The following is a 12,869-nucleotide window of genomic DNA, read 5'->3' on the forward strand; positions in this document are numbered from 1 at the left end:
TTAAAATTTTTTAAAAGTGAAAGTTTTCTCGCACGCAGTAACAAATTAAATTAAATAATTTATTGTATCCCTTTTTGCTTTCCTTCTTTATACTTATCCCTCTTTCCGCTTTAAACAGGGTGTTCTTTAACCCTTTAAAGGTCTGTGGCAAATGTGTGCCACTTTCAATAAAGGTCAATATCTTTAGAAATTTCCATCTAAAATTATGTTTATGTACTTGTTTCGTTGGGTAAACAGACAGTGGTCAATATAAATGTCATTTTTGGTACAAATTGAAACCGGTGGTGCAAGTGGTGGCATAAACAAAAAATGTTTCACTTATATTTGCCACCGAACATCCCCGCGCGGAACTTTGCGCTGTTTGGACGTGTCTCGACTTGTTTCTCTGTTTTTTTCGATTCCAAACCGTCTTCAGGGAGAAAACAGGTAAGATTCATATTTGTTAATGATCATATATTAGTATTAAATACTAAAAATATATTTAATTCTCGTAGTTTTAAGCTTTAATCGGCTTTAATCAAGTTTTCATCAAAAATGCAAATAAATGATCCCGTCCTATAAAGGGTTAAATCCTGTCACATCCGAAACCACAATGATCAGTATGGGCAAGAAGACTTATTAGCATATTAAAAAAATATTTTAAAAAAACAAATGGTTGCTTACTTCTGCAGGGGAGAAGTGAGGGGAGCGCGGCGTAGTATCAGATTCCCCCTCCCCCTCCTCGTTTCTCCCCTGCAGAAGTAAACAACCATTTGCTTTTTTAAATTTTATTTTTTTAAATTTTATTCGTTCTAAAAAAATATTTTAATGTGCCAATATGTCTTCTTGCTCATACTGATCATCGTGGTTTCGGATGTGACAGGGTTTTATGAACACCCTGTATTTAAATGTTTCGTTTGATTTTTAAAATATCGTTTAAACCGTTATTATGCTACATTATTGATTACTTTAATTTACACTTTACAAACCGTATTCAAATTATGGCAACAATTATGTTTTTTATTATAATCTATTAATTTTAATAATATTATTTTGTTTCCTAGTTTATGTTTGTAACTTCATATGTATGATTTTTACTGTATTAGTTCTTAAAGTATTTAATGTTACTTCTTTTATTTGAATTGTTATTTTTAATTTCGCATCAAATGTAATTATTGTCGGCCTCGTGGTGTAATGGTCAGCACGTTTGCCTACCATGCAAGGGGTCTCAGGTCTCCCGACATGGTTGACATGGAATATTTATTTAAAAGGGTATTTTTACACTAGAATATTTCATAGTCCCTGGACTGGTATCTAAAACGTAAGACTGATCATCATACTTCATGTAACAAAAATGATCAAGATACGCCGCGATTGGTGTACCAATGCTGTGCCCTATAGAAAGGGGATGATAATGATGATAATGATGATAATATGTAATTATTATTCGAAGTATGTAACCTAAAAACCTAACAACCTAAGAAGGCATATGTTAGTGAATATGCATACCAATGTAATTTGAAATAAATAAACAAATAAAATCTTTATTTCCACATACCTTCCCAGATAGCAGTGAAACTTGGTACAAACTTGATTTAAGATTGATGGAAGGTTAAAAAGGAAAATTTGACGCGACAAGTTTTTATCAAAAGTTGCTGGAATATTGTTATGTCAAATTTGAAGAGACAAGTTTTTAGAAAACTTACTGGAATCTTGTTATGTCAAGAATGGTTTTTCAGAATCGGAAAGTCATATAACAATGATCAACACATTGCCATATACATAAAAATATGGAGAAAATTCCTTTTTTTATTTTTTTTTATTTTAACTGTTATATTTAATCCCAGGACTTTTCTACCAGACCGATTTTTTTTTAGCACCACAACAAGCCGTGAGGCCCAATTACAGTGGTGAATTATAGCACGGTACACCCAGCCTTAAGAAAAATCACATTTAATTTTTGTGTTCTCACCAGGAATCGAACCCAGAACCTTCCATGTGTGAGCCAAATGTCTTAACAACTACACCACGGAGGCCGCCGAATTGAATAAGTGCATGACAAATATCCAAAAAAGTGGTTAATTCCAAACAACATTCAGATTGATAATACTATCAAAATCATAGAAAAATGATATATTTCTCCGTTTTTGTCCGGGGGTTACATGTCATTTATAATGCGCGGTTCTTTAATTACGCATTTATCATTGGACGTTTTTCCGGTGATTTCAAAACTTTTAATATTGTCGAAGTGTTAATACTTAGTTTAAAGGATAAATTATTGATATGCCACTGAGGAAAAAACATTAAAAATGAGTTTTTGTTGCACTGTCACTCGACAAAACCGTCTTGTCAAGAGCTCTTTAAAAGTAAGTATGATATTAATATCTTATCCACTGCATAGTGCTTACAATAGTTTAAACTGATTAATTATTAAATATCACAAACATTATACTATTATTGAATTGAATTGATTGAATTATGTTTTATTTACAGAACGAAAAGGCTGTTGTATATATATTGATATAATTAACCAATACTTTAACCCCAGAGGCTTTTATACTTCACAAAAGTTAAAAGATGGATGAGTTGAGGAAATGAAGATGTTTAAACATGGGCAGAACGCTTAATGTTACACAGGTTGTAAAGTGGCCATTTCAACCAGCCAATGACCGTACATAAGCCCAGTACATACCTAGACTTCCATATTTCCTTCCCAAAATGTTTTCCCTCTGTTGCAACAAATTTTGATTTGAATACCGGATACTTTTTACCATGAGAAATCCCGCTAGTCGAAAAGCTAGTAAGTCATAAAACAGTTTTATTTATTTGTTTCAGAGTTGAGAGACAAAATAATGCACCGGACTCTGATCTCCAGTCAATTGACATGAATTATTTGACATCACATCATCTGACATCACATCATCTGACTTTCTTGGCTAAAATAGCCCGTAATTTTTATTATTCATTCAAAATAAATATACTGAGTAATAATAACAAGATATTTTATTTAATATTAATATTGTGAAGAAGCTTCGTGTTTTTTGTTTTTTTTAGTTTCGTTTTTTTTCTCTCTATTTTTTTGTTTTTTATTTTGTATTTTTTGTTTTTTTTGTAAAAAACAAACATCATGCAAGTTTGTTGGATGGTAACTAGGAAGTTTGCTTTAAATTTGCCTCAAGTTTACAGAGTTGCAATCTCAAACTTGGGTCAAGCTTGAACTCTTGATACTTCAAACTTGATACAAGCTTGAGGCAAGTTTAAATTGCTATCTGGGTTATAACTAAAAACGGCTTTTACTCCTCCGTACCAAACGGAATGTGTTGCCTTTCTTTGTTTTAATTTCCGTATTTTTTATTTGTATCTTTGTCTTTTTTCTTACATTGTCTGCATTATGTTGGTTAATTTTGTATCTTTATTAATACTGCTTATATGCTTTAAACAATAATCTACCTTTGCAACCTTACACGCATTGTATAAAAATATTTTTTAATTATACGTACCTACGTTAGTACAAATTTTAGACAAACTCTTCTTTTGACTTTGACTTCTTTTGGTTTTTGGATGGCAGAAAGATATAGATGTAGTTTGAAATAAATAAATTTCCCGAAATCATGATGGAATACTCGAACAGTTGAGTTGAGAGAAAAAAGTTCATCTGTGTTTTTATTTTTAGCAAACATTTTTGTTTGTTTATGTAAAAATCGAGATTTGTAATACTGATCGGGCTTTACATGGGAAATCACAGTGACTCGCGCGTGATCAGAATGTAGGCTAAACAACTAGACGCTAAACATGTCGATACAATATCGTACATAGTGCAATCACTGTCAAGAGAATAAACTGACTTTGTTACAATTCAAATAGGTTTGGGTGTTTTAGCATTTGCATACACTCAACAAAAAGTTAATACATACAAATCATTATTTATTTACGGACTACTTAAATCCACTATAGTTTTTGAGATTTGTTATGCTTGAGGATATTCGTTATACGTATTTAAAAGAAAATAACTAATACTAAGAAAAACTTCCGACAACCTAGGGAAATAATTTGGTCTAATCCTGCAAATTTTTTTGTTTAATTTTTAAGTGTGTTGCACACTAAATGCAGCGTACATCGATTATCTGCTACAAAACGGTAAGGTGATCAGCCTTACGCTTTAGACGCCAGTCCTGGAACATGAAATATTGCAGTGTAGAACCACCTTTTTGTCAATATTTCAGGGTGACCTTCCCAGGAATCGAGCCAGGGACCTCAAGCATGGTAGGCGAAGGCGTCAACCAATAAACTACGAGGCGGACTTATCTCCAGTCGATTTCCTTATTCAGGATTTTTACCTGAGAGTAGACATCAAATCGAAAGCACTCGTCAAGGATTCTGGTTCTATTACACATACAGAACTGTATTCTTAAATCCACCCTTAGACATAGGTATACTTACTATAAATAATATTGTAATAGTAATCGTCTGCGTGCCTATGTATCTTATAATTAGCGCGTTTGGCTACCACTCTTAGGATCTCAGTTTCAATTCAGATATAAAAGTATTCTTTCGCTTCAGATTTTTTTCAGTGTTCCGGTTCCGGTTTTTATCTGATAAGCACGACTTATTTGTTTTTGTTTTGGTGTAGCAAATAATCGATGTAGTGCTACACGTCGTTAAGTTCGGATATTAGGTTAAAAGGGCTAAGTATTGTGTGACACAATTTTCCTTGTTATGTTTTACTACAGAAGCATAAAGAAACATGGACAGGTTAAATTAAAAGTAAAATTAGCAACTTTAAAAATTAAATAATTACTAAAGCTGTTGTCCTGTAATGCATATCAGATCTGAGTAATTGAGTAAAAATAAATATGTGAATATTATACTTATATGTTTTAATCAACGTTTGCAAGCGAATTTCTTGTAACTTATTGAAGCCTTACCAAGCTGTATAATGTACTAAGTGTTACTTCTTATTAAGACAGTTGATAATTTTATGAATATGGCTTATTAACTAGTGTACTAGGTCGGCAATTATGTACGAAAATTCACACGTGAAAACTTTACCTGCGGAAAAGACCATTCCATTCGGGTAAAAATAAATAATAATTCTACCAGCCATGAAGTTTTTTTTTCTAGTTCATTGCATCTATAAGACATTATTAATAATTTATGATTAATAAAAATTAAGGAAATGGGGTTCGAACTGAGTCGCAGAGAGTCACATCTTGCTGAAGGGTGTTATTCTCTAAAATGCTGCGAACGCCCAGTTGCATTCCGCCGGCAACACTACTGACTAGTCACGTCGCGAACCCTGGGCAATGGGATCACACTCATAACGGTTTGATCACAGCAGATAACGAAAGGATGAGAGGCGAGTTTTTAGCGCCTCCAAACCATATGGAAGGTGTTATCGGAGTACGGAGTAAGATGAAATCTAACACGTGCTATTGCTTCTCTGTATAAAGACAGCACAGCATGTGTTAGGGTAAATGGATCATACACATCGTGGTTTGACATTCATAAAGGAGTGAAGCAGGGATGTGTAATGTCACCATGGCTGTTCAACGTGTATATCGATAACTGCATGAAAGAACTGAAAGGCTTAAGAATGGGAGCAAAAATGGGTGATTTAAAAGTCAATTGTCTTTTGTATGCTGACGATGCTGTACTCCTTGCTAACAACAAAGAGGAACTGCAATTCTTGGTAACAAAGATCTACGATGTATGCAAGAGAAGCGATTTGCTGATGAATGTCGATAAATCGAATGTGATGGTTTTTGAAAGAAATGAAAGTGTGACTAAATGTGAAATCACTGTGAATGGAGTTATACTAAAACAAGTAGAGGAATTTGTGTATCTGGGAAGTATGTTCACTAGGGATGGAATGACTGAGAAAGATATTGAAAGGAGGGTGAGTGCCGGGAACAGAGTGAACGGTGCACTTAAATCGACCTTGGCAAATAAATGCTTGTCACAAGAGGCAAAATTTGCAGTTCACAACGGAGTCCTGGTCCCGTCCCTGATGTATGGGAGCGAAGTATGGACTTGGAAAAACAGGGATGAAAGTAGGCTAAATGCTGTCGAAATGCGATCTCTCAGGCGAATGTGTGGTAAAACTATGTACGATAGATGCACAACTGTTGAGATCCGTACATTATGTAAGGCTGAGACAAGCATTATCGACAAAATCAAGAAAGGAGCTCTGCGCTGGTTTGGACATGTAGAACGAATGGACAGCGAGAGGACGGCTAAGAATATTTACAATGCGAATGTTGATGGATGCAGAAATAGAGGAAGACCGAGAAAGACATGGCATGACCAAATCCAACAAATACTTAAAGATGGACATGTCAAAAGTCGGAATAATCGGCGCGCGTGCATGAGAATATGTATGAATGTAGAGGAAGCGAAATCTGTATGCAAAGATAGAGTGTTGTAGCGTTCTATCCTCTCTGCCTTCCCTTACGGGGAAACGGCGTGATGGTTTGTTTGTTTGTTGTTTGCAAACCATAATCAACTAGCTAAGGGAAGGTAACCCCGACACAAAAATCCACCACGGAAGGCAACTAGAAACTACTCAGGTCATCTTTTCCCAGGAATCACTATGGCGAGTACATCTACTGGCAGTTATCCTGGCTGCAGAATATAAGAGTAACGCAGGACCGAGATGCTTTCGCTGTAGTGATCGCCAACGTCGGGAGGATCTGGCAAGACACCCCGCAAGAAGAAGAAGAAAAATGATGATTTTTTAAAGAATTTATTTTATTTCATGATTCAACGCACCATAATCAGCTTTCAGACCCATTTTGGGCCCTAAATGGCTTTTATGAATGATATATACGTTTAGCAAATAAAAGAAGTTCATAAATAAATAAAAATAAAAAAAACTAGTTTTTTTATGATTACTGAAGCGGTCAAAAACCTATCAAAATTAAAATGTTCCCGTGACAAGTTCAAACAACAGAAAAATAATCATATAAGAGAATAAATAACACTAACCTTGATTTATTATTCTGATTCCTGTGATGATTCGCGGTGTTTTGAAGGGTTTATTTATCTAATACAAATATAAAAGCGTATGCGGTGACACTAACGCAACGACGCGACGCCAGAAAAACACACAAGCGAACAAAAATTGACATGTTATTTCAATGATACCAAAAACTGCACTGGGATAAATTTTATTATACCTACGTCATTTGGAAAATCTTATTTCTTGCATATTGTTTTTGACTTGCAACATTTTATTGCAAGGTAGTCTAAAAATATTTTTCAAACACATTATAACAGCAAAGCGCCAATGATTTTTTTTTTAAACTGACGTAAAAAATACATATCTTAAATTTTCTTTATGTGGGTTTTTCCGTGTCCAGGTGGAATTATGAATGTAGTTTTGTTTTTGAAATAAAACTAAAACCCAGCATAAGTGTTTTCAACTCGATAACCACTCTTAGGTAAGTGTCCTGAAAAAGGAGATCCAGCGAAGATTAATCCGCCTCGTTGTTAGCGGGTTTGCCTTTTACGCCCATATGTTGAAGTGAAATATTTATTTATTACCTAGGTAATTTTTCGTTTCAACATTTTGGAGTTGCTAGAGTGCTGCCTGAAACGTAATAGGAAGCCATTGAAGTACTATTGCGGTGCTCTATGCACCATTTAGTATGGAAAAGGGAATAATTATCATTATGACAGACGCATATAGTAGGTACTTATTACATTTAATACCTACACCAATCGAAGTGTATTAAATTTTCTAACCTAATAATTAAAAATAATATTTGCTTGTAGATAATCAAACCCGAAACATGATGCACAGTAGGCAACTGCACTGACTACGAAGCAGATGAAATTAAACTAATATTATTTATAGACAGCTAAATAAGAGTAAGAAAGATCGTTGCCAGCACTTGCCAGTTCGTACTAAGCTATAGTCTTGCTATAGTCAAAATTTTGAACATAATAATTTAAATAGTTTAAATTTATTTATGGCATTACTAGTCAATTAATTTAAATTGAAAAATAAGATACTTGCAGCTATTTTGTATTATAAATTGGGTACTATAAAAGTAAACACATCATCGTTAAATTTTATGAACAAAATCCGAAATCAAATTACTCAAAAGATGGCGGCTAAAAATTGTTACCATAACAATAATATAATATTTTCTTATTGTAGATTTTTTTTATTTTGTGTTTATTGATAGCAACACTTTGGCTATGAAAATAATTATCTACGGTAGTTTTCTATACTTTGTCTTTAGCAACAAGTTGTATAATTCAAAATCCCGTCATATTTTATCTGTGGAATTATTGTTTGTCTTGTGCCGTCGTGGGATTTGTTTATTTACTAAAAGTGTGGTTTAGTTAATTCTAACTTTACTTATTAAAATCATGTTTTGTAAACTATCGTGCCTCATATTTTTATCTTCGCTCAATTATGGTTAGTTTTTAGTCTATTTCTAAATAAAAGTTTTTACAGATTTGTTATCTCAAGTGGGTGTGGTTAATATTGTGCTTTTAATGTCGATGAAATCATCTCGTGTATAAAATAAAATAAATAAAAATTCTCGTACCAAACTTCGGTAAAAGGACTCATCAGCTAATCTTTTAGCGACCTACGAGAAAAAAATACTATAATCTTTTTGTCAGGTTATGCACAACATCTATAATGTAAATCCGACGCAGTTCTTTTTTTTTTTTAATCTGACGCAGTTTTGAGAAAATATGTTTGCCTAAATTTCAGGATTGTCCCTGATGTGCTACCAGTGTTCTCCCGGTTTGCCAGGGTGCAATCCATTCAACTGGCGTGGAATGGGATACTTGGGTTCTGTGTGCCCAGAAGAAAATGATATTTGTGTCAAGCTAATCGAGAGAAAAGGAGGTAAGTCATTGATTACTATTCACAATTCAAAAGTTATCATTCTGTATTGATATCTTATACCTCTACAAATGTATGACATGTGGATGTATGCAAATCGATATTCAAACATTAAAAATTCTTAGTAGAAGTGTTTTACCCATGGCCTCTGAAGTAAAACATGGATTAAATTATAAATAACTGCATTTATACACTTGCACTAAGTATTCAAATGCATAGTGCTTAGTAGTCTTTGCTCCAAAAGAATCGGCACCCAATAATAATAATTTTTATTTGGTATAAGAAAAAATATATACAATACGTGCCTTTCTTCATGCAGCACCTTCACAATATATAAATTTAATTTCTGTACCTTAATGCAGTTGACCCTAACCCTTTTGTTGCCGCGGACCGGTCAACGTTTCATAATAAAATAATTTTGAGAATGCTTAACGTTCAATATCGGGATTTTAATGTTATTCTGATATCTTGAAAGTTATTTATTTATTTTCTTCCAAAGTTTTTATGTTGAAGTTTTATGTGTTTTGATTTAAAACTAAATAAATGAGAACCCTGAGCTTGCTTCATTAAAACGAGATGGTTCCATCCAGGGCTAATAGGAGATTGTGACACCCAAAATGTCTTGCTTATATCCAGTTTATTTATTTTTTTGTTTTGGTTGTTGTCACTGCAGAAAACCCCGCTTCACATAGATAGGATGTTGGAAATGGCAATAGGGATTAATTTTCAGTCATTTTAGCACTATGATAAATTTTATAGGCATGTTTGATTTTTCAAAAGTAATTTTGATTTTTAAGCAGGCCCTTGCGCGACCCAGTACCATTAAGTCCACGGCCTAGTACCGGGCCGCGGCCCGGGAATTGGGGACCACTGCCTTAAAGGATACACAGGAGTCACATTGAACGAACTGTTGTGATTGTGCATTTCCAAAACCTTGTAACCAAATGACATGATTTCATTAAATAAAGAACTTTCAATGTAAAACAATGTTTATTTGAATACTAATAACCAAAATATCATATCTGGGACTACTGATGTTTTTTGTGTTTAAAACAAAGTGGATTCAGATTTTTATAGAAAAAAAAAACGATGACAAAAGTAGACTTCAGTGTTGTATTCACGTATATAACAGCTTATTGTGATAATTTTTGTATTCATAACAGCAAATCGTGGACTCCTGTCTTTTATCCTCTAAGATACAGATTTGTTTAAAATATTTTTTAATGTTTATAAATTATTTTTCATGTTTTTCTTGTAAAAGATATAAACAGTGAATTTTCATTATTTCAGCTGATGAGTTTGTGACCAGAGACTGCCTTAGTAACCTCCAAGCTTTCCGCACTGATATTCCTGCTGACCAGTATGAAGGATGCCGCCCTGCATCATTTGACCCTCGCCTGTCCAACTATGTGAACAACTCAATAAAAGAATATGATGTTAAAAGGTAAAAGATAAATTATCCTGTTACACTTACATATCCGAAATCTTATTTTCTAATACACTATGGGTCTTACTTATAAACCTGGCATAAAGTTACACGTAGGCATAGTGGTAGAATAATTGTAAATAATAAGGATGGGAATACCATTCTTATTCTACCACTATAATGATGGTATTCCCATCCGTGTTCTAGAACTATGGCTAGGCTTAACTTTATACCAAGTTTATGAGTAAAGCCCTATGCCTCTACAGAAAATAAATATTTATAAAGTTTAATTATCAGTTGAGCAATCACATAATATCGAAATAAGTCTTACTGCCAAACCAAGGCGTTAATTTATTTGTTAAGTAAATGAATGTAAGCTGTTTATGCTAACATGACTTACGCATACGGCAACAATTTAGATTAAGTTACAAAAATATTACCTAATCTCGGTATGTCAACCGGGTCTATTGTTTTGGTTTATGTACCTCAAATTTTATAACATTATGAATTTAATCAACAGAATTGTAATTATGGGCCGAAAAAGATTACTACAATCATTCAGCTTACATGGAATCTGAGTTATGAGGCTAAATTAATTTTCATTTGCTCTCAAAGTTAGATATTTTTTTGTTTTTAGGGATCATTATGACCAGACTACTTGGTGCTTCTGCTTCCTCGATCATCGCTGCAATGGAAGTACTACTTTTACGCTGTCCGCAATTTTATTTTCGCTATCTATTTTCTGCAATTTTGTTAGGTACTTATAGTTTTAGCATGTGTAAAGGTTTGTTGAGTATTAAAATTTTCATATTGTATTTTAATACATGTGTATGTATTAACTTGCCTCCAAAAAATGTTTAATCTAACATTTAAGGTTTTTACACAACATATTCTGTAAACTGAATTTAAAACTTTTTTGTCTTCGTAAAATTTTGTATTTTGGTTGAAAGATATTTTAAAATATACTGCCAATATTTATATTCTTTAAAACTGTTAAGCACCAAAAATGGTATTTACTGCATTCCTTCATAAATTTTTAATGAAAAAATATTCAATATATTTGGAGATTGGATATCAAGGGTATCCTTACATAATACTAATTCTTGATTTACTATATACATATATGTCCATCTTTTATGCATTTGAATCATGGTTGACTGATATTTTTATCAGATGTGTCCTTACTCTAGTATTTATAGAATATTTATAGAATAATTTATTCACAGAATAGCTATTATGTACTGTTTTTTTTTTAATAATTTGGTTTTCTTAGTCTTTAGTATTACTGTACTAATAAAATTTAATAAAACAAAAAGAGCATGTGAATAATAATAAAACACAAAATATGTATGTACATATTTAGTTTTGTTATTTTAGTACTATTTACAAAAAATGCACCAAATATCGATAAATGATGTACTGTCCGTCCAAGTACTTTAAGTTAAACAAAATATAACCATAGTTGTAATTTATGTTCCTTTGTTCAGTAAATTAAGAAAAACAGAATCTCACAAACATATTTAATAATACTTGTATGAAATATCTACACGTAAATTTGAGAATATGTATTTATAAAAATCATTCCATCTAAGATGGTTTGTGCAAGTCTCTAAGTTTCGCAAAACATTTTTTATTCTCTTTTTATGTACACCTATGCAGTTATATTTTTAAAATGATATTATGAAAAGGTGAAATTATTTTAAACATTTGTTTGATGTTAGTACATATCAATGGTGTTATACAAAAATGTGTTGAATCACAAAATTGAAAAAAAATTGTTGAAATCATGATCCTAGGGTGATATTCTTACTTTGAAAAATAATTTGATGAGTTTTAATATACAAATGCTCTGCAATATCGCAATGTGTTAAGCAAAATCATGCAACTGGACTAGAAACAATGTAACACTGGTTTAAAATGCTCAACATATTGTTGCAAATTAAGATCAATATGTGGCTAACATGAAGAGAAGTTTTGTTTATTACAAACGGCTACTAACTTTTTGCAAGTTGGGGGTGGAAGTAAATCTCAAGGCATTTTTAACATTTGGTTAACATAAAGTTTTATTTAATTTTTTTTTTACTCAAAATTTTCCATCACAATTAAATATGTGCTATTGGTAATTTTACATTTGAAAAGAGATAAAAATTATAGATTTACATATATTACTTTTTATTGTGAAGTAAAATTGTTTGAAACATTTTTGCGCTATTGTAAGCCAATAGTAAAAATGTGTTATCCCACGTTTTTGTTCATTTTTTATAAAAATAATCAATATAAAAATTTTATTACCTTTTTTTATTCTATTAAGTACTTATATATTAAACTTAACAGACAAACTAAATAATAAATCATATTTTTGAAAAATTTTCCTGATGTTATACATCAATTATCTTATAATTAGTTGGTGTGGCTTAATGCATTTTTGCATAACACCATCCATATTATATGGAAACTTTAACCGTCCTACATGATTTTTATAATTAAATTTGTATATTTTTATAATACATTTTTTTTTTAAATATTGTTTTATTATTGAAAAAACATTTAACATGTGCGAATATAATGTAATGTAGAAAAAGTACAAATTCATTTTCAATA

At 32.1% G+C, this 12,869-nt stretch overlaps 1 protein-coding gene across 1 annotated transcript; it reads left to right on the forward strand.

The window, feature by feature from the left end:
• The first annotated feature begins 8,225 nt into the window (after window positions 1-8,225).
• Window positions 8,226-12,015, forward strand: crim (QVR superfamily protein crim). Its single transcript, XM_088236595.1, has 4 exons — window positions 8,226-8,404; window positions 8,708-8,845; window positions 10,133-10,286; window positions 10,906-12,015. The coding sequence occupies exons 1-4, from the start codon at window positions 8,356-8,358 to the stop codon at window positions 11,033-11,035; spliced, it is 471 nt and encodes a 156-aa protein (XP_088092721.1). The 5' UTR covers window positions 8,226-8,355; the 3' UTR covers window positions 11,036-12,015.
• The last annotated feature ends 854 nt before the right edge of the window (window positions 12,016-12,869 follow it).

This window comes from Micrasema longulum, unplaced genomic scaffold (assembly GCF_059751315.1).
Source record: "Micrasema longulum isolate JH-2025_06_02 unplaced genomic scaffold, ASM5975131v1 h1tg001578l, whole genome shotgun sequence".
Taxonomy (NCBI): domain Eukaryota; kingdom Metazoa; phylum Arthropoda; class Insecta; order Trichoptera; family Brachycentridae; genus Micrasema; species Micrasema longulum.

What these genes read in the sequence shown, in the direction of transcription:
- crim (XM_088236595.1), top strand. Translation starts at nt 8,356, where the DNA reads ATGTTTTGTAAACTATCGTGCCTCATATTTTTATCTTCGCTCAATTAT. An exon ending in GCTAATCGAGAGAAAAGGAG is followed by an intron (nt 8,846 to 10,132) that starts GTAAGTCATTGA and finishes TCATTATTTCAG; the next exon opens with CTGATGAGTTTGTGACCAGA. An exon ending in AAAGAATATGATGTTAAAAG is followed by an intron (nt 10,287 to 10,905) that starts GTAAAAGATAAA and finishes TTTTGTTTTTAG; the next exon opens with GGATCATTATGACCAGACTA.